Source organism: Pleurodeles waltl, chromosome 1_1, assembly GCF_031143425.1.
Source record: "Pleurodeles waltl isolate 20211129_DDA chromosome 1_1, aPleWal1.hap1.20221129, whole genome shotgun sequence".
In the NCBI taxonomy this organism is placed as follows: Eukaryota; Metazoa; Chordata; class Amphibia; order Caudata; family Salamandridae; genus Pleurodeles; species Pleurodeles waltl.
In genome coordinates, this window is record NC_090436.1 from 189,879,104 (window position 1) to 189,902,102 (window position 22,999).

Genomic DNA, 22,999 nt, shown 5'->3' on the forward strand with positions numbered 1-22,999 from the left:
TACTTATGTTCTTTTTGGGGAAATTTTACTTTTTTGCATTTATGTAATGTTGCGTGGTATAATGTTCTCTAGTGCTGCTATCAGTTATTGATCTACAGAGCGATTGTTGAAGACTAAATTTTGTTCTGATAAAATGGGATATCTCTTGGGAAGCGTGTTCAGAATCAGATCTGAAAAAAAAAAAAAACAACGATAATTCAGTTTCGTTTGAAGCTGGGTACAATTTGTTTCCAATATCTTTTCTCTTGGTAAACATACCAGCGTTTGTCCAAAATCATTTTCTTTTCTTTATTTTGCATGTTAAAATTTGTATTGCACCTAATTATGCAATTGTCTTAATTTGTTTCTGCACAGATTGGGAAAATGAGGTACGTTAGCGTTCGAGACTTTAAAGGGAAAGTACTAATTGACATTCGAGAGTACTGGATGGATCAAGAAGGAGAAATGAAACCTGGAAGAAAAGGTGAATGTGATAACGCTAAAGGACGCTATTTATTTCTTTTAATTGCTAGATTCTAAGTGGTATTGACTAGAGCGATCATCTGATCATCGAATAGAAGTTTTTTTTTTTTTTTTTTTAATTAAGTAAAACTTGCAAGTTTTTCTAATCCTTATTAGTGAAGTTTTTTTGTGGGTAACTATTTTAGATTTTGTTTAAAAACACTACTGTTGGACATTCTTCAAAGCTTGAGAGAAGGAGCGGAGGGAAGATGTACATTTGTGAAGATTCAAAGTCTTGTGCATCATTAAATGTTGAAAATGTTTGATACAACTGCCTGGGAGCAATTAGATGTGTGGTTGGGATGGGAGGAATGAAGGAGGAGAGGTGTGATTGTGGGAGATCTGTTACAATCATTTGCACATCCACGGGGTAGCAGAGTAATGTGTGTCTGGCTTGACAGAAATTGGAATGTGAGGAGGAGATTGATGGATGCCTCTGTTTGTCTACATGACATGGAAAAGGTAGGCCTTAAGTTCTTTGCCTATTTTAACAAGGCCTATCTCGAGAAGGCGATCATTTGGTCCAGTGTCTATCATATTACATTTGCTGTTTATCAAGTCTATTTTTTCATAAATTGACTACCAGTTTTCAAACTTCTTTCTTTATTTTGAGTTAGAATGTCTCATAAACAGTGTAACAGGTCATCCACACCGGATCTAAATTATTGCAGTTAATTCACACGCATGTAGGAGTGGAAGAGATGGCATTTCCTTCTGTTTTAAATGCTTCCCCTCGACATTGCAATCTTTACACATACCCCTCTCCATCAGACATCGCTGTCCTATCTGCAGTCATACAGGCACAGTAGACTCCCTCTATATCCTTAAGTCACAACTTCGTGTGTGCCGTCTTCTGTACCATTCCTATGTCCCTCGTTGCAAGATACAGAAGTTATGCCTGGTGACTAGTCGTCCTTGCTGCATTCCTTGTATTGCAGGCCGTATTTTAGATAAAATCAGTGATAGATTCAGGAAATAAGTTTGTGTAGCCAGAAGATTGCTGCTTTATAAAGCACCAGTGAAAGGGTTCAAGGCAAGTGATACCTCCTCATGGCCTGTATGTCTCCTAGAACATTAGCCCAGAGAGCAGCTAAAACAAGACATTCTTATACCAAATAAAAGAAGCGTGCAGAAACATCAGTGCAATTACAGAATTATAATGCAACTTTATATTATGGATCATTCTTGACATCATATAATTTATAGTAAGTAATTTATATTGGGTAATCGGTAACCTGGCCTTAAGTAATAACATTTGTGGTGTGCCTACAGAGTATGGACCATACTGTTGTCAGACCGCTTGCCCACATCCTCAGGCACATTTTGCCGAAACATTGATATTTCTTATTTCGTGGATTCTCACCCCCGTCCCCAGTAATGAAGTATGTATTAGTAGATGTTGTAATTTTAATGTTATAGATAGTCCTTCAATAACAGTATGACAAAAATGCCATTTTGAAAGATTCTGTAGAAGCTCACCACTTAACTGTGACAGTGTACTTTGTGTGTCATTCATTTACCCACGGGGAGATGGGTAGCTTGTGTATGCTATTTTTAAGGCAAGCCTTTTTGTTTCTATGCATTTTATAAAGTATGGGTTATGTAATTAAGCCTCTGTTTAGAGGGCAACTGTAAGGAAATGCCTCCTTGGCATGGTTACCCCCTGACTTTTTGCCTTTGCTGATGCTATGTTTTGAATTGGAAGTGTGCTGAGGCCTGCTAACCAGGCCCCAGCACCAGTGTTCTTTCCCTAACCTGTACTTTTGTTTTCACAATTTGCACACCCTGGCATCCATGTAAGCCCCTTGTAACTGGTACCCCTGGTACCAAGGGCCCTGATGCCAGGGAAGGTCTCTAAGGGCTGCAGCATATCTTATGCCACCCTAGGGACCCCTCACTCAGCACAGACACACTGCTTGCCAGCTTGTGTGTGCTGGTGAGGACAAAACGAGTAAGTCGACATGGCACTCCCCTCAGGGTGCCATGCCAACCTTACACTGCCTATGCAGTATAGATAAGTCACCCCTCTAGCAGGCCTTACAGCCCTAAGGCAGGGTGCACTATACCATAGGTGAGGGCACCAGTGCATGAGCACTGTGCCCCTACAGTGTCTAAGCAAAACCTTAGACATTGTAAGTGCAGGGTAGCCATAAGAGTATATGGTCTGGGAGTCTGTCAAACACGAACTCCACAGCACCATAATGGCTACACTGAAAACTGGGAAGTTTGGTATCAAACTTCTCAGCACAATAAATGCACACTGATGCCAGTGTACATTTTATTGTAAAATACACCCCAGAGGGCACCTTAGAGGTGCCCCCTGAAACCTTAACCAACTACCTGTGTAGGCTGACTGGTTCTAGCAGCCTGCCACACTCGAGACATGTTGCTGGCCACATGGGGAGAGTGCCTTTGTCACTCTGTGGCTAGTAACAAAGCCTGCACTGGGTGGAGATGCTATCACCTCCCCCTTGCAGGAGCTGTAACACACACCTGGCGGTGAGCCTCAAAGGCTCACCCCCTTTGTTCCAGCACCACAGGGCATTCCAGCTAGTGGAGTTGCCCGCCCCCTCCGGCCACGGCCCCACTTTTGGCGGCAAGGCCGGAGGAGATAATGAGAAAAACAAGGAGTCGTCACTGGCCAGTCAGGACAGCCCCTAAGGCAACCTGAGCTGAAGTGACTCTGACTTTTAGGAATCCTCCATCTTGCAGATGGAGGATCCCCCCAATAGGGATAGGAATGTGACCCCCTCCCCTTGGGAGGAGGCACAAAGAGGGTGTAGCCACCCTCAGGGCTAGTAACCATTGGCTACTGCCCTCCCAGACCTAAACACACCCCTAAATTCAGTATTTAGGGGCTCCCCAGAACCTAGGAAATCAGATTCCTGCAACCTAAGAAGAAGAGGACTGCTGAGCTGAAAAACCCTGCAGAGAAGACGGAGACACCAACTGCCTTGGCCCCAGCTCTACCGGCCTGTCTCCCTCCTTCGGAAGAAAACTGCTCCAGCGACGCTTTCCCCAGGACCAGCGACCTCTGAATCCTCAGAGGACTGCCCTGCTCTAAAAGGACCAAGAAACTCCTGAGAACAGCGGCCCGGTTCACCCAAGACTGCAACTTTGTTTCCAAAGGAGCAACTTAAAGACAAACAGCGTTTCCCACCAGAAGCGTGAGACTTGCAACCCTGCACCCGGCGACCCCGACTCGACTGGTGGAGAAACAACACTTCAGGGAGGACCCCCCGGCGACTCCGAGACTGTGAGTAACCAAAGTTGTCCCCCCTGAGCCCCCACAGCGACGCCTGCAGAGGGAATCCCGAGGCTCCCCCTGACCGCGACTGCCTGACTCTCAGATCCCGACGCCTGTAAAAGACCCTGCAGCCCCCAGGACCTGAAAGATCGGAACTCCAGTGCAGGAGTTACCCCCAGGAGGCCCTCTCCCTTGCCCAGGTGGTGGCTACCCCGAGGAGCCCCCCCCCCCCCCCCCCTTGCCTGCCTGCATCGCTGAAGAGACCCCTTGGTCTCCCATTGATTCCAATTGAAAACCTGACGTGTGTTTGCACACTGCACCCGGCCGCCCCGTGCTGCTGAGGGTGTACTTCCAGTGCTAACTTGTGTCCCCCCCGGTGCCCTACAAAACCCCCCTGGCCTGCCCTCCGAAAACGCGGGTACTTACCTGCTGGCAGACTGGAACCAGGGCACCCCCTTCTCCATTGAAGCCTATACGTTTGGGCACCACTTTGAACTCTGCACCTGACCGGCCCTGAGCTGCTGGTGTGGTAACTTTGGGGTTGCTCTGAACCCCCAACGGTGGGCTACCTTGGACCCAAACTTGAACCCCGTAGGTGGTTTACTTACCTGCAAGAACTAACAATTACTTACTTCCCCTAGGAACTGTGAAAATTGCACTGTCTAGTTTTAAAATAGCTATATGTGTTTTATTTGAAAAGTATATATGCTATTGTGATTATTCAAAGTTCCCAAAGTACTTACCTGCAATACCTTTCATTTGAGATATTACATGTAAAATTTGAACCTGTGGTTCTTAAAATAAACTAAGAAAAGAGATTTTTCTATACAAAAACCTATTGGCCTGGAATTGTCTCTGAGTGTGTGTTCCTCATTTATTGCCTGTGTGTATGTACAACAAATGCTTAACACTACTCCTTTGATAAGCCTACTGCTCGACCACACTACCACAAAATAGAGCATTAGAATTATCTCTTTTTGCCACTATCTTACCTCTAAGGGGAACCCTTGAACTCTGTGTATACTATTCCTTACTTTGAAATAGTGCATACAGAGCCAACTTCCTACAGCAACTCATTTTACTTTATACTGATTCTGTCTTGTTTTAGATAATTTGTTATATATCAAAATGTATTTTTGTCAGTCACTGGGGCACTGAACATAGTTGTGCAGTAGTGTGACTTAGGGCCTGATTACGACCTTGCTGGGTGGGATACTCCGTCACAAAAGAGACTGGTTTCCTGCTCGCCTTTTTACAAGTTCCATAGGATATAATATAATGGAACTTGTAATACAGTAATCAGGCTGTAGGTGTTCAGATTGGGGTGAAGTGCTATGAGGTCACCATCAAAGATGTTAAATAGCGTTTGCACCATAATGGTCATAACACAAAACACTATTCAAAACAGTTTGTAAGTTTATTGCAGGCATTTCCATGGTAAATTAGCTGAATTTTATTGACCCCTTTTGGTTATCTGAGTCTCTAAGCAGAAGTTAGGTATGCTTTCCTTTTTGTGTACTTAGAACTGATATATCGTGGTATCTTCTGATATAGTAGTCAAGGCCTAGAAGCTTAAGATTCCACCATAGTGCTCGGATCCGAAAATACTTTGTTAGTTTTAGTTAGCCACATAATTTGTTCATTTTTATTTTGTACTATCAGTGCTTTAAATTCACATGATGAGCATTACTACAGAGTGCTTTGGTCTGGATTCGATGTAGAAAATGTTCATTAAATTGGAGCTATTGACAATCTGTGACAATTGCACGATGTCCGTCGAAACTGCTCTTGCCCATATATGCCTCACACCCATAGCAACGTCTTCAGAAGTACTTGTTCAAATTAATTCCATGATACTTGGATGCACAGCTCAATTAACAGTAGCATTTGAAATGTCAGTATGCAAAATAGAGAAACACTAGATCCACGTTTAGGCAGCCTTATTAGGATGCATTCAATGAGAGTTAATTTGTTTACCCAGAAGATCAACACCACAAGTGGGGTACGTTTCAGAGGCCACTTACCCAGCACAAGAGGTATCGGATAACTTGTTAAGAAGCCGATCTCTCTCAATCTTTCCATCGCATTCAGGCCCCTTCTCCGCCACGGGAATAGAAATTTGTTGGAAAATGGGTTCTTGGTAGGGCAGGTAGGTACCTACACCTAGCAACAAGCCACTAACCTCCACGTAGGTACAGTTAGGTCTCAGTAAATTAATCCCAGCTCAACCCTTGGTAGCTTGGCAACGAGCGTCAAGGCTTAACTTAGGAGACAAAGTGTAAAGCATTCAAATATCACAAAACAGTAATTAAATAAAACACAGGAAACAGTTTAAAAATCCAAAACCAATTTATAAAAATAGCTTATATTTTTATCTTTAAAATGACACAAAAACGATTAAAATCGGTTCAGGGGAACCGGAGATTTGAATTTTTAAAGAATTATTACTTTTCTAGCGCTTAGAAACAAAAAGCGCCAATCGGGTCATCTGGTTGCACCTCGACCGGGGGAAAGTCAAACTTTCAGGCCGACCGCGATGGAGCCCTGCTCGGCTACAGGTCGCGGGAGGCCTCGGTTAAAAAGTTACCTTCTGACTTAGTCTTTATTTTGACGTTTTTCTTCACCGGGACGAACCTGCCAGTTGAATCCGACCTCCTGGAGCCCTTGTCCGGATACGCGATGTGGGTTTCCTCGGTGGAGGCTTTTACCTTCGGACTTAGTCGTTTTTTCGAGATGAAAATCCTTCGACCGGGGTAAACCTGGATCTTGATCCGACGTCCATGGAGCCCTTCTCGGATACGATGGTTGGGAGGTCCCGGTCAACTTTTTACGTTCGGACTTGGTCTCTTTTTTGGATGTTTTTCTTTACCGGGACGAACCACGAAGTCAGGCCGGGTCGCGGTTGAGGCAAGCCGGCTAGAATTTCCGCGGCGGGTCGGTCCCTCTCTGGAGCTTTTTTCCAAAAATTCTCAAATCTTTTCCAAACTTCTGGGGCTTCACCCAGATGTTCTTTTAAGGTTCTTTTGGGGTCCACAGCTCACCCCAAGGGTCCAGAAGTTCTGTGATGGTCCTTGGGGGGTGCGGACTTCAACTCCCAGAATGCACCTGGCGCAAACTCCTTTTTGGCCACTGGGCAGTGGTCAACTGGTCTCTTTTTTCAGGAGTTGGTGCAGGGGACTCTGGTTTAGCAATTATTCACCTGTAGCAAACAGGGAGTCCCTCCTTGAACCAGTTGAAGCCAGGCAAAGTCCTTCTTGTGGTGAAGCCCAAGTGTGCAGCTGGTGCAGTCCTTCTGAGTGCAGGGTCCAGGTGCAGGCCAGGGGTCCAGCAGGGCAGTCCTTCTTCTTCTTTAGTTCCTTTCTTGTTCAATTCTGGAGGGGATCTGAGGCGTGGGTGCAGGTCTGCCAGTTTTATCCTTGCTCCTGGGTGAAAAGCAGGGGGGCCCTGGTTCTCCAATCAGGGACAAGGTCGTCCCCCTGTGATGACCACTTCCTGGGAAGTGTGGCAAAAATCCATCCCAGAAGGCAACAGTCTCTAAAAATCCAACATGGATGAATCTGATTTTTGGAGGTTACATCTGGCTGAGCCCACCCACTGGTGTGGCTAAAAATCATAAACACACCCCTCTCCTGCCCTCTCCTAATCTAATCAAGGGGGCACCTAATTGTCTGGGGTTGCAGGATGTGGGGGTGTTGCTGGGTGCTGCAAATGTCCTTCTCTGCCTTTGAAGACCAGTTTGGCAGCCCTCCCCCTTCCTGCCTCACCATCTGCTGAGGGGAGATTCTCTCCCCCAAGCACATTCCTTTGTGTGAAGCCTGGCCACTTCACACCTCATCAAGGCAGCCTGGCAGAAGCTGCCGCAGGCTGGCCAATCAGAGCACAGCTGCAAAAACAATGCAGAGCTGAAATTGGCAACTTTTTAGGTAAAGTCAAAACTTTTTACCTGAACTAGTTATATTAAATCCAACAACTGGAAGTTGTAGGATTTATTACAACAATTAATTTGATACCAAATTCTTGGTATGCAACATTTAAGGAGACTAACATTTAAAATAAAGTCTGCCCATTCTAGCCTATGAAGGCCATTTACTTCAATGAGGGAAAAACGAATTTGGCTGTTTTTACATCACCAGGGCTTATAAATCTATTTTTATAAAGTCCCTGCTTATAGTTACATGGCACCCAGCCCTAGGGGCACATAGGGCACACCTTAGGGGTGACTTATATGTAAAAATAAGGTAGTTTAAGACTTTGGAAGTACCTTTAATTCCAAAGTCGAATTTGCATATAACTTTAATTTAAAAGCAGCCAGCAAGGCAGGCTTGCTTTTAAAATGACACTGGGCACCTCAGCAATGCACCTAGGTGTGCACCACCTATGCTGTGGTCCCTAAACCTACATGCCCTACCATATACTATGGACTTATAGGTAGGTTAACTTAGCCACTTATAATTAGCCTAATTTGCATATCCATTTTACACAGAGCACAGGCCCTGGGACTGGTTAGCAGTACCCAGGGCACCTTTAAAGTCAGGAAAACACCAGCAAAAAGTGGAAAATGGGGGCAAAAAGTTATGGGGCCTCTGCAATCAGCCCTGTTTTCTCACAAAATTGTACTGTTGCGGTCGATGGACCCACCTGTTGAACCTTTACAAAGGACGACTGCAGAATTTATAATTGAATACAGCTTTCCTCATAGCTATTACGTCTATGTGCAGAGTCCGTGAAATCCAGGCACTGTGTTCACACAAGCCTTATATAGTTTTTTTAATAGAAAGTGAGTGGTTAATGAGAACTCCCCCTAGTTTTCTTCTGAAGGTGGTGTCGGATTTTGATAGGAGTTAAACTATTTCCTTGCCAAACTTCTTTTCGAATCATTCCAGTCCAGCGGAAAGGACTCTTTAACTCAGTAGATGTGGAAACTGATCTCAAATTCTGTCTAGACAAAACTACAGATATCAGAAAATCTGGGCATCTGGTTATTTTGATATTATTATGGTTCAGTGAGGACTGGCCTTTCTACATCAAAGTAGTCCATTTTTAGATGCATAATGTCTGGTTACCAGTGTAAGCTGACACAATGGCTCTAGTTGGAAATATGTCATCCAAGAAACTTGTAAAGCTGCTGTGTGGAGATCCATACATACCTTTACTAAACATTGTTTAGATTTATACTCTGGAACAGATGCCTAAATGGTCAGTCTCTGAGGATAACATTAAAGCAGTTTGTTTTTTCTTCTTGATGCAGGATTTTTTTGGGATGAGTTGGCTTATCTTTCTTTTTTAATACTTTATGGCCTTTTTAAGCAAAATGATAGATAAACAGCACACACAACCCAAAGATGGGCACAAATGGAAAACAATACTTAGTAAGCAATCATCAGGAAAGAGCAAATATCAGCAGATACAAGAATAATATTGCATGATGGCATGGCAATCGGAAAAGTCCTCAAAAGGGGATGATGGCAGACCACGTTTGGCAATAGCGGGACCAGATAGCATACCATGTGTTGGCGGTGGACGGACTCATAAAGCAATAAACAATTATGTCCTATATTTCAGTGCCCCCTCTAGTCTGAATCATGACTGTCACGTTGTAAGAGGTAATCTGTAAGCAGCTGCCAAATGTCTTTGGAAGTAGGGGACTGGAGCGTGGCATTTATTTCTCTTGTGATGTCACAATGTGTCATGCGGCACAGCCAGTCAGGAATAGGACACCTACTGCCCCAATGTAGGGGAATCTCTTGTTTGGTTATCAGTAGCACTATAGCCGTAAATCTATACACACCATGCAGTACATCAGCGACATATCCCAGCAAAGCTGCCCGGGATGTGGAGCGTATTCTGTCCCAGTCATTGCTGAGAGCTGAGTAAAGATAGCCCTCCAGTAGTCTCCCACAATGCCACAATTTCAGGTCAGGTGGGTGAAGGTGGTGTCAGTAGCTCTGCACTTCGGGCAGCTGAAGGATCTGGACGGGTCAAGTTTGGATAATGCACTACTGGAAGTGTAGGCACTCGTAAGAATTTGTAGTTTATCAGTTTATGCCTGTTGGATGATGAGTTTAGTTTGGGTGCAGCAAAAAAAAAAAAAAAAAAAAAATCCTGGTCTGAAAGGGGTCTGTCAAACTCGTGTTCACAAAACTTCCCCTGAGTTTCGCATTGCGGGAAGGCAACAGCGATACGCACGTATGATACAACTTGGACACCAAGTGCAACCCGTCCTGGTCTGTAATTAATAGTGTCAGGGGGAGAAATTTGCCTGTCGGGGAGAAATTCACCAAGAGCCAAAGGGTATGAAGAGACCAGTGCTCATAAAGCACTGTGGATGCACAATATACAAAAATGGTCCATGAGGGAGGCATCAGCAAATCTGGTATCGTCACCATGGGATAGGACATGCCCGTCGGGGAACAGAGTCCCAAACGCATGGAGATCATGGCGTGTCAGTCCTTTGAACCAACTTGTCCACTGTGGGTGGCAACCATTGGTTGTTAGATAGTGGCAAAGCTGGGGATTAGAGAATGTCGCCCGAGCAGTCTGAGGAGCCTCCGCCACGCCCAGCTGGTGGTAGAAAGGGTTAGTTTATCAATGGGGTCCAGTGATAAACCAAGCAGGAGGATGGAGGTGAGGAACGTAGGATACACCTGGTTGCATTTAGGTGAAGTGTAGGGGAGACTAGGATCACAATGATACCAATGGTAAGCAAAGTGGCACTGAGCAGCTAGGTATTACAGCTGAAGATGCGGTACCCTGAACCTCTCCTCCTCCCCCCACCCCCAGTCATAGAGGAGCACCAAAGTGTCCCAGCCCACCCAGGGCCTTTGTCCCACCCAGACCAGACGCACCAGCAGTCTTAAGTGCAGAAAAAAGGCACTGGTGAGAGGAATTGGAATATTCTAAAACAGATACAAGATTGTGGTAAGAGCAATCATTTTAATAATGGCAGTACGACCTGCCATAGACCGCATGAGTCAACACCACCCCTCAATCTGCGACACAAGTTTGTCTGTGGCAGGACCATAGTTCAAACAAATAACTTGCTCTTTATCTGTGTGCAATCAGATGCCCAGGTAGCGAACCGGACTTTTGCACACGCAAACGGCACAGTGACATCGGTTGGGGGGCCATTTCTGTTTTGTTCCAATTTCTGGCAAGACCAGAGAACTCACAAAACCTGACCACTTTTTGGATAATGGGGACCGTATGGTCATCTGGTTGGCGAACAGTAAAATATCTGCATGAAGGGACAGGAGGAGCTGGCGCAGCCGAAACTGTAAGCCGTGGTCAAGATGTTTTTCCTGAAGATGACAAACCAGTTTGTCCATGGTGTGGGAACACTGGACTGATTGCAGAAGCCCCTCACTTTTCCCCTGCCTTTTTCACTCATACTGGTGTTTTTCTGACTCTGATAGTGCCTTGGGCACTGCTAAACAGTCCCACGGCCTGTGCTCTGATTAAAATGGTATATGCAAATTAGACTAATTACAAATAGTTGTACCATCCTACCTATAAGTCCCTAGTATATGGTAAGGCATGTAGGTTTAGGGACCCCAGCATAGGTAGTACATCCATAGGTGCACTGCTGTGGTGTCCAGTGTCACTTTAAAAGCAGGCCTTGCTGGCTGCTTTTAAGTTAGTTAACCCCAAATTTCACTTTGAAATTAAAAGTACTTCCAAAGTCCTAAACTACCTTATTTTCACATATGTCACCCCTAAGGTATGCCCTAAGTGCCTTCAGAGTTGGGTGCAGTGTAACTATAAGCAAGGAATTATAAAAGCTGTTTTATAATCCCTGGTGAGGGAAAATAGCCAAATACGTTTTCCCCATTGTAGTGAATGGGCTCTATAGGCTAACATGGAGAGACTTGGTTTTCAAATAATCTTATTTTCCACAGGAAGGAGCTAAATATAGCAAGTTTGGTATCAAATTAAAAGTTATAATAAATCCAACAACTTGCCACTATTGAATTTAATATAACTCTGACAGGAAACAAGTTATAGAACTCTTGCTAAAAGTTACCAACTTCAGCCCTGTAGGGCCCTTCTCTGATTGGTCAGCCTTTGGCAGCTTGAGCGAGGCTGCCTTGATGAGGTGTGAAGTGGTCTGGGCTGAAACAAAGGAAGAATCTGGTGGAAGGAGAGCTGCCTCAGCAGATGGTAGAACAGGATTTGGGTTGGGGGGGGGGGGAGCCAAACTGGACTTCAAAGGAGGAAAGGACATTTGGGACAGTAACTGGACCTCCTCCATTTCCTGCAGCCCCAGACAACCAGGTGTCCCTTCATTAGATGAAGAGAGGGCTGGAAAGGGGTTTTAGGGAAACTTAGCCACACCAGTGAGATCTAAACTCTGAGATTGAATTTTTGCTGTCTTGGATTTGGGAGGAGTATTGCTCCCTGGGATTGATTTTTGACACACTTACCAGGGAGTGGTCTCTCAAGAGGGTGGTGGTCTGCACGTGATTGGACATGAGTCACCTCCCCCTCCCACCCCAATACTTGCGACCCCAGGAGCACAGATAAATATGCAGAGCTAACCCACACTTCAGATCCCTACTAGAACAAGACAAGGAGGATTGTCCTGCTGGACCCCTGGTCTGTACCTGGCCACTGCACCAGCCTCACACTTTGGGCTTCATCAAGAAAAGGACTTTGCCTTACGTCTACAACCTCAAGAAGGACTCCATGTAAGCTACAGGTAGAAAGGAGCTGACCAGAGTCCCCTGCATCAAGTCCTGCAAAAATAGCCCAGCTGACCAGTGATCATTTAAGGATTTGGACTAGGTGCATTCTGAGAGTTGAAGTCCTAGCCCCCAAGGAGCAACTCAGAGCTTCTGGAACCTCGGGGTAAGTTGTGGACACTTGTAGTACCTTTTGAAGGTACTTCTGGAAGAAGATCCAGAAGTTTGGAGCAACTCTTGGAAAAAAGCTCCATAAATTGTGAGTCAAGCCGGCCAACATCGACTCGGCCTGACTTGCAGGTTCCTTCTGCTGAAAAGCTCCAGAGCCCCAGGATTTGACCGGGGGCTTGTGGAAAGGCAATATGACGACGCTTAATCGAAATCCGCCTGCTGAGGAGGGTCATCTGGCATCCGTGAAGAAAAGCTCCAAGAAAGTGTCAAAGTCCAAAGGTACATTTTTGATGGAGGCCTCCCGTGCAGTGTTTCTGAGGAGGTGATCATGGTCGGCCTCCACTTTTGACTTGGTCCCGGACGAAGTATTCCATCCCGAAAAAGTTTCTAAGTCCGAACGTAGAAAACTTGACCGAGGTCTCCCGTGCAGCTCATCTGAAGAGGGCTCCAGTGAGGTCGTCCTCAATGTATGATTGAGATCTCCTCCTAGAATCGCATGGTAATCGTCCACGCGACCCATTAGGGATGCCAGATTATGAAAAAAATCAGGGGAATCTACATGTGGGGCATATATGTTAAGGAGGAGTATACTCTGGCCACATACCGACTGGTGTCATCGGAGAAGTGAGCCATAGGATGGAAGGGAATTGTCCTATGTATCAAAATGCACACTCCCAAGGAATAGGTACTGTGGTCGTAAAAGTAGCGGTGGGGGCACCATGTGTCAGCATAAGAATTGGAGTGGCAGGGGGGCAAGTGCTATTTTGATGCCATGGCGAGTAAAATGTTGTAAATACCGGTTTGCCTTTGCGTGGCTTATTTAATCCCCTAATATTCCAGGAGATGAACAGGAGCAAAACCACAGAGCTACGGCTGTCACATGCCATCACCTAGCATGGTGGAGAAAGAAGCAAAATCATGTACCTGCAGTGTGATGTTTCCTGCCATGGCCGGAAAAAAAACAAAAATAACCACTCAAACAACAACCAACATAAGATTCCCCACCCAAACTGGGCAAAGAACTGCCTAGCAAATCCCTGTGCACATCATCGTCAACACATCATGAAAAACACAATAAAGAACAACACCAGTAAGCAGCAACGTGGTATACATTAAGAGGGGTAAACAGCGCTAGGCATCTGAACCCCAATGATGAATATGGTGGTGCAGAGAAACAGGGTCAGAAGGGGTCCAACAGACAGAAGGGTGCAGGCCCCATTGGAGTAAGGTAGCCCAAACTGTCCCCCCCCCCCCCCCCCCCCCCCCCCCCCCCCCCCCCCATAAATTCAGTAGTATAGCAGTGTTACCAACAGGAGAGAAACGCGGAATAGGTAGCGGCTGAGTTCAGTCTGGTGGGAATAAATCAGCACTTGAAGAGGTATGCAAGTCTTGGGTGGGAGGGGGGGGGGGAGGCGGGTGCTTTGCTGCAAGTTGGTGATTTGTCCTTTTTAAACTGATTACAAAAGGTTAATATCTCAGCAGGAGTGTAAAAAAACTAGCCTTACCATCAACATTCATCCGCACCCTGGCCAGATAAAGCACGCTGTCACTCCTGACAAGCGTAGTGCGGTCTTGGCATCCGCGTATTTGCGATGAGTGTCCTGCACTGCCATGGTGAAGTCTGGAAAGAAGAGGTGGGCGACCTAATAGTGCACCTGGCCTGCCTCCCGTGCCAACCGGAGTGCCGTGTCCTGGAAGTTAAGGACCGCACGATAATAGAGTGCGGAGAGGCACCAGGAGCAGGTCGAGGGCCAAGGGTACAAAGCGCACGTGCCACCACAAATTGGGACGTAAAATTTGGGCATCCAAATAGATCTGACAAAAGGCGCTTGACAAAGAGGTCCATAACTCCCCAGTATCAGTGGATTCTGCAACCCGCAGGATACGTAGATTGTTGCAGCAGGACTGGGCTTCGAGGGCTCCTTTCTTTATGACCACCGCCTTAAAGATCTTCTCATCCTTTTCCAGTTGTTTCTTCACAGATGTTGAGTCCGCTTCCAGGGTCGAGATGCATTCTTCGGCACCATACAAGTGGACATTTGGCAATCCAAGCATTCTTCCATATGGTAAAGGCATCAATGGCACGGAAACCCACACGGAGCTCAGTCATGTGAGGGGCAGGTTCCTGGTCTGTGATGCCGGCCACCCCGGCAGGGGCCTACTGTGGATCCGCCTCCCTGGTGCGCTCTAACATGCTGTTTAGGGTCACCTCTCACCATGATCAAAGAAGTGTAGGGAGTGCAGTGGCAAGCAGAGGAGCAGATGCGGTCAGCAATGGATGGTGGAGCACCACAGTGTACAAACCGTAAACTTTGGCACCAGCTATTTTAACCGCGACTAGGATGGAGGCATCAGAGTCAGTGGCACGAGGTGGGTAGTAAGGGGCTCCATGAGTGGGCCTAAGGCCCCGCCAAAGTAGCCCTAGAGACCCACAAGGTGACCAGACCGCACAGCACACCATAAAGGAGATTGTTTCCAAGGACAACGACTGCAGTGTAAATCCTCCATGCAGTGTCAAGGCAGGCTCAGCCACCACAACACTGCTCACCTTGTGTGGTCCAGTAAAAGCAAGGGTGTGGCCTGGGGGAAGGGTGGGCAGCAATCAGGCCACTGAGAGTAAAGGTCAACCAGGAGCGGATTAATGCCGTAGATTACAGGAGCAGTCCCATATCAGGCAGGCAGTACGGGCACAAATAGGGCATGGCAGACCAGACAAACAGTTTCAGAGCTGTAGCATCACTTTGCATTATGGGGAATGGAAGTTGGAGGGAGCCCCAGCTCATCAGGGCAGCCGCCCGGCTCAGGCAGTGTTGTGTTGTGGAGCTGGTCAGATGGAGTCTGTGGGCCGGACCGCAGCAGCCATAGCAGGGAAGGCATGCAAGACACGATAGCAAGGAAATGCAAAAATTACTGCAATGCAGCTTACTGGGCATCTGGGCTGAAGGAGCGGCCCGGTTATAGGTATGCAGCTTGCTGTCTCAGGAGTGACGCCACCAACTGGCCCGGTGCCCATGGCTGTGCTGACACTGATGTCAGGCAACGACTCGCGGGGGCCTGCCGCAGAACCAGGCAGGGAATGCCATAGCCACTCAGTAGCAGGCAGGTGTGAGTACAGGCATCTTGGCAGGGGCTCAATAGCCGTGGCCTCAGGCTCACTCGCAGTCCCTGTCATTGTGGGGTCTCTGAGGCTGGGCCTCCTAACAGATGCTGGGCTCCGGTGTCACCCCTTTCGCTCTGCTCTCTGCAGCGCCTGTGGTTCTCCAGCACTCCGCAGCTGCAAGATGGCCTTAGATGCAGCGAGGGTCCAGTTCTGACATGTATTAGGGGAATCCGGTGCCAGAGCTTCACTGACGTGCAGCCATTGTGGTCACCGGCGTGACCACGCCCTAGGTTGAGCTTGCTTTTCTGCTCTATGCCTATTGATGAAGATCCGCTGGAAGCAAAGGAAATGGTTCTTACCAGTAATCCTCATTCTCCTCCAGGGGAATTCTCATCAGTCATACGGAACCCTCTCTCCTTCCTAGACCAGATGCATCCTAACATAGCACTTTTTTAGCCTTTTAAGTTGCAATAAGTGTAGTGACTATTTTTCTACTATTGGAGTTATTTAACAAATACATAAATGTGCACATTATTAAACTGCAAATACAATTATTTATTAGGTATATGTTTTTTTTCTACAAAAATAGCTTGCAAATATTCTTATTTATGTTTGCATAGTGCTCTGTGATCCTGCACGTGGGTGGGACAATTCAGATCTTTTAGATAGAACTATTAAGTCATATTACTGGGAACCCTGGGATCCCCATTCCTGAGAACTTTTGACTGAACTGTTTTTAGGTTTAACAGCAAAAGAGTTTATTGCTGGTCTGTTTGCCATGGAAGAACTGGCGTGGGACTTGCAAAGGAGAAAACTCAAACTGTGGGAAGCACTTCTGAACTACCTGACTGGAGGACTGCCCACTCTGCCTTGCCGAAATACATTATGGTCCAGACATTTATTGGAAAAATTACAAGAAAAGTGAACTGTGGACACCCTACGAGTACTCCCACTCCCACCACTATATCCTTGGTTACAAATTAGGGGGTGGGATGCAGGTATCCTCATGAATCTATGTATGATAAAGGGTGCTTAATTTATATGCGAATGGCTTATGTTTATTATAATATTCGATAAAAAAAAAATACATTCAATGAGAATTTAGGAATCCACTTTCTTTAATTACACCAGCCTGAGGCCTGTTACTGTTTTGTCAAACAAATATTTCTCATTTCAGACGCCGCTCTGTGCAGCGGCGCGTACTATATAAATGTGTGCGCACCTCATTCTCTAAAACTAACCCGGCGCTTTGTTGCTTTACAGGGATTTCTCTGAACCCAGAGCAGTGGAATCAGCTGAAGGAACAGATTTCTGAGATTGACGATGCAGTAAAAAACCTGTAAACCCTGCACCATTCAAACCCGATTTGTTTTAGTAGTTTTAAGAGCTCTTTTACATTGTTTGTTTTCTATAATTACTGTTTTCTTGTTGTACATTGGGATGTCCCAGCAGTTTGAATGATCAATCATTTTTATGTGAATTAAGTGTACACTGAGGGAAACTTCCTGGTGTATACCCTTTTGTTACCTCCATGGTTGTGTAACCGGCTTCCACACCCAGCTGTTCGTACAGCCAATGAAAAGCTTGCAAGGATTTGTGAGCAGTAATTTAACACTTGCAGGTTAATTTCTAAATGATGCTTGTGATATTCAAGCTGACTCTTCATACAGCCACCCCAGTATGTGGTAATGCAGGATATCCTGCATTTAAAAACTGTGTTGCTTAAAGGCAAATTTTTTTTTAAGCCTTATGTTCCCCAATGCTGTTTTCCAATCATATTTTGCACTGTAGTTGGATGTAGTTTGATCAAGGAGAATTTACAAACCATCACGTCTTGTAAGACGATATATACATTTACAATATACCCACACATTTATACATCAAACATTTGACTAAGCCTAGTTCACCTGATGGTGGGTTTCTAAAGTATGTTGTGTGTATGTGGCGCTAATTAAATCCCTCCTCTCAGCATGGTTTTCTTTTTGCTCTTAATGATGGTGGGGAGAGACTGAGCGCAAGTAGGAAGATAGACTCAACTAAATATAAACTATTTACTTAATACTTTTAACAGTTTATTGTATTCTAAGTATTATGGTTTTTGGCATTTCCTTATGTATAGCATGGAAAATGTTTACCCTCCAAACAGCCATCTCTGTAACATACACACATATATATATATATATATATATATATATATATATATATATAAAAATTAATAAATAAACCAGGCCAGGAATAACCAAGGCGAATGGTAAAAGATTGGGCAGAGAAGGCGACTTAAAATTGTTCTCAGCGCCTGAGGGTAAGGGAGTCAGTCCATAATCAGTCGGGGATAAGGTGGCTAGCAACTCGTAGATGGATCTGTAGACTAAAAAGAGAATGAACAATCTGTTATTTTACAGTATTTGTAGTTGGACCTTTATCATACTTTGGTGCATGGGCTGAAATGGGGCACACAATGTGTATATTAAACTGCCAGCTCACTGTTAAAATTACTAACTACGGAACTGCTGTAAAGTTACCTTTTAGTATGTTTTGGGTATGAAAAAAATCATTGTTTTCTGTTTGCTTGTGTTGTCAGTGTAAAATGTATAAATGTCTTTTGTACAGATTTGCAAAATAAAGATAAAGGTTTTGCTGGAAAATAATGCTTTAACAAATTTTGTTATCTTTCATCTATTTCATGCAGGTTGTACGTTTTCTAAAAATTGACCGTGCTAAAATTGGCCATCGTGTCAATTTTACAAAGACGTTTTGTCCCGTAACAGTGCCCTAGATGACAGTGTTGACCAATCAGTATAATTTAATGTTGTTGAAGCCTTTTATGTCAAATTGATCTTTTCCTGCTTTTGGTTGTGACACAGAGCTGTGATGGGGATATGAAGATTAAGCACGTAAAGTGTGAATGTACTTTCAAATCTGTCCTCTTAACGTACCTGAATGTACTATTATTTTGACTTTAAATAATAAAACTCTTTCAATTCCAGTGGTTGCTGTGTAAACCTAATTCATTTTAGTCTTAGTGTATTTTTACAAATTTACTTTATGGAGCAGTTGTGGATGGAACTAGAAAACGGACTTTGCTATTTTCACTGCAGTTTGTATGTCTATTCCGAGTGTCAGTTTCACACAGTGTACCTCGGACTAGCGCTATTTCAAGAAATGTATACTTAGTTTTCCAGATACTGCAAAGGCCACCTGGGCAATTGTCAACTGTCTCATCGAAACCCAGTCCGTTTCTAAATGCACTCACCCTCCCCAACTTGATGCCATAAATCTAACAATCTGCTGGAACACATAATCCTTGCTGAGTGGCCATTTCTTCGACACAGAATACAATTCTGCATGTTTTGCAGATATTTTCCAAAAGCGGTTTTGTTTCTGCTCCACTTAGCCTGGAAATAAATACAAACTTATAAGGAGGTTGGGTATAGATTAGGCGTTGTGATCTATAAAGCTGTTTGTGCACAGAGGGTTACAGATGTAACACTTGAGCTACGTAGCAGTGACACTCGTTAAACCTGATCTGGATACTTTGAACCTCTGCAGAGAGTTTGTCTTCATTCAGAAGCTGAGTCTACTATGCTTCACATTATTGTAAGGTGCTGACTTAGTCAAGTGAGACCTTTCAGCGACAGCTGACCTCATGCCAAGGATCAGCCTTCTAGATACAGCTTTTGAGCAATCCCATTAGAGGAATCCAAGCGCAGTCTCTAAAGAGAGCAGGACTGGTATATAGTGGAAAGCATTGTGTGAATCTTTCTCCTACAAGCGCATTGTATGAAAACCACATCCCATGCAGACATCTCAGGTGAGTATTGCGCATTGCTTTGTTGCCTTGAAGCGTCATTCACCAATGTCCACAGAGCAGACTTCAACTGTCTTCTGTGCCTCAGAGGGCAGTTTGCACTCAGACCGGAAAGAAAAAAAAAACAAGACATAGTGAAAAAATATTTACATATGCTCGGTGGTCCAGTCATATGGATGGATGTGTCCTCTGTTCCTGAAAGACTTGGTGAAGCACACATGGAAATATTAAATCTACTCACCCAACTTTTAAAAATAAACAAACCTATTCAATGATCATTCAGGTTCTTAAGCGTTTAGCCCAGTGCCCATAAGATGTAAAATATTATTTGGTACTAATAGCAAGCCAAGCAAAAGAACAACAGTAGTGAGATAAAAGGTAGAGGATGCAGCTACTTTGTCATGCACACAATATAAAAGCATTTTATCCCAAGATAATGAGATGTCTCGTAGGCGAGAAACAATGTGGGATTGAAAATTAATAGTAAAAGGTGAGTTAACATGGCATACAGGGGTATGGAGTCACATTGTTACTAGATGGTGCAGCAAAGACCGTGGTAACATATGATCATGCACAACAACCAGTAATGTACACCATGATGTTGCAAGGCATATGTGGCCCACCACGTGACTGACTCATCAAAGTCATGACAGTTGTACTAACAAAGAAAGACACATTGACCCTAGAAAACTCCTCAGTAAAGTTTTTTTTTTTTTACCCATCACAATATACCAGAAAAGGAGACTTATTGCACAAGACAGGTTGAAGGCTCTGATGATGCTGCAGCTACCCACATGTTTGTGAACTTAATTCTCTATTAGGAATATTGGGTTTTTTAAGAACACACACCTTTGTGTACTAAACCCCTATATGACTTAAGTGCCAAGACATGAATGTGGATACCGATGCAGTTGCTATATTAAAATGCTGTTTATAGGATGCACCAGCATTAAACAGCCCTACCTCTGAACTCCCATATTATTTATGGCTCATTTCAACAACTGACACTATGGTGGTGGTGATATCCCAATTGATGGGAGACAAACCTGTTACCATTAGGTGTGCTCCTCCAGATGCTATCCCCAGTAGAACAGCACTATACCAGCTGTGAGCGGGGTGTTTTAACTGTGCGTTGATATAAACCACAGGAGCTACCCATAGCCTTAAAAGGACAAGGGTGTAAAGCAGTCGCATTCAATAATGTCCGATCAGGTATCATTAGAGATCATACTTTTTGATTTTCGCAATACCAAAATGTAATCTATTGTACGGCACCACAAGTCAAAAAATCGAAGGGGATATGACTAAATCAATCTCCTTATACAAAATAATAATCTTTATCATTTGTATTTAAATGCAGCATACATATTCATTAAAACAAGCGAAATAAGTTCTCAGTATAGTGTGAACACACCGTGCTCAATAGTTTGTGCAAACGCCACAAAAAAAAAAGAGGGTGATCACAATAAACTCAAGAGAACTGACAAAAAAATAAATAGTGACGTGCAGATTTTGTAATACTGAAGAAATCAAAAGTTCCATATTAAACAGACTGATTTCTGCACACAGAGGTCATTAAATGGCAGGTCTCTCAGCCGGATTGTTGAGTGTTTCGACCTGTCTCTTAATGAAGGGTGGTCACCAGGGCAACGATGAAATTAGACTGAGCACACTCAGAGCTGCTGCATGAAAAGGAGACTACGATTAAATCAAATAATTCAATCAATCAGGCAAGATCAAATACATGGTTAATCCATTGAATAATTAGGAGGCATATCCAAGATACCTGAAAAAGCACTGCACAAGTGCCTACAAAATAAAACCAGAATAATTCATGTAAGTAAATATATGTGCACAAAAAGTGAGCATATGTAAAAATGTGTGCAAGGTGACACCTATACATTAACTTGTGTATAAGGACTTGTAGAGAACCAAGTTAATCCTGTAAATGATAGGAAATAAGTTGAAAGATTATAACAAATGGGAGTTCATTTTCTGTAGCAAAAAGGGCTGTCTTGGTTGACCAATTTGTACTGGAAATGGTGGTAGGCTTGCACAGTCGAGATAATAAGTTTGAGACAGGACCCAGCAATAATAGAGGTTGTCAGTACAGCGAGGAAATCCTTCCCCAGAGGAGCTCTACAAAAGCTGCCCAAGGAGGTTGATTGAAACACCTACTCACTGAAATATTGAATTTCTCTGCCTGCACCATTTGGTTGTCTCTGGGCATCTTTTCCCCTGGTAAGTACGTATGGTACTAACAGATGCTTCTAGCTGCTGAGTCCTCACTTTTGAAATTCCCCTGGGCGTCAGACTCGATCGGGAAACGTTTCAGCAATGCTTCTGTATGCTGGGAGGTGGCACCTTGCAGCTCCACACTGATTCTGTTCCGCTCCAGAAATTAGTGTTTAGGCACCACTCCTGTGTGCTAATACCATTTTTTTATGTCCGTGCCTCCAGGTGCAGATCTGGAGCTTCTCTCACCTGAGACCACTTTAAAATAAAATATCTGTTAAAATTCCAGTGGACAAGTGATGTCACCCCCTCAACTACGACTCCAAAACGTGCGGTGACTGCAGGTCTAACCCGAAGGCAATCAGGAAAAGCAAGGAAAATGTGGTTGCCAATCACGAGAAGAGGCAGTGTCTGGGCTGCTCGAAGTCCAAGGCTCGATCCTGCTCCCGGTGTATACTGAGCCGATCTAGAGGCTGGACTTAATGGTCCAAAATCTCTGTGCAAAATCATAGGATGCCAAAGTGGAGTCCTGTTCCTGCATGGCATTCCCATAAACCTGACAAAGCGTGTGAGCAGAATCAGCAGTCCTGTTACCGAAGCAGTCAGAATGCAGAGCCAATTACACAGCTGGTTCTGGCACAACCTGAGTTTCCAGTGCCTTCAGCTTTGCCATGCCAGATGCATAAGTTCCACGCTGCTGTGCATCAGCTCTTCAGATCTTTACTGATTCCCTCTGCTGTGCCCCTCAGGGCCTAGAGGCCGTCCACCTGAATTACCATCCACCTTTGGCTCCAGCTTGACCCTCTGGACCCCCGGAGGCCATGACCACAACAGACTGGGTACTCTGACTTTGCCGCCTGATCAGTTGTTCCAGATTGTCCTCTCTGATGATGGTCCGACTTCAACTGACCGCAAACAAAGTTTCTGCACTAGCTTTATCACATGGCAGATAACACTCCTTACACTACCTGTTCGGAACTATCTCCGATAACGACTTCAACCAGGGTGATGAGTTCTCTCAGACTTGACTATTGCTATGAGGGCTTGCAAAAGGCGAGTGGGTGTGATACTTCCCCAGAAACAATCCTTTTCTCTCCTCCTGGCCTAGCCACAGAAGAATCTGCCTCTTATGCCATGGTCATGCATAAGGTGGCTGAAGTACTTGATCTCCAACTCTCGACCATGGAGGTGAAAATGAACATCCTGAGACAAGTCTTGTAGTCTGGCCAGACTGCTTCTTTTCTCCTCTTTTAATGAGG

The 22,999-nt window shown here is 44.7% G+C and overlaps 1 protein-coding gene across 1 annotated transcript in view; it reads left to right on the top strand.

The window, feature by feature from the left end:
• Positions 1-18,683, top strand: part of LOC138282666 (activated RNA polymerase II transcriptional coactivator p15) — an 80,020-nt gene extending 61,337 nt beyond the window's left edge. The window contains exons 4-5 of the mRNA XM_069220478.1: positions 355-463; positions 16,961-18,683. Of these exons, the coding sequence (XP_069076579.1) occupies positions 355-463; positions 16,961-17,040 (189 nt within the window). The 3' untranslated portion in view covers positions 17,041-18,683. The remainder of the gene's footprint in view (positions 1-354; positions 464-16,960) is intronic.
• The last annotated feature ends 4,316 nt before the right edge of the window (positions 18,684-22,999 follow it).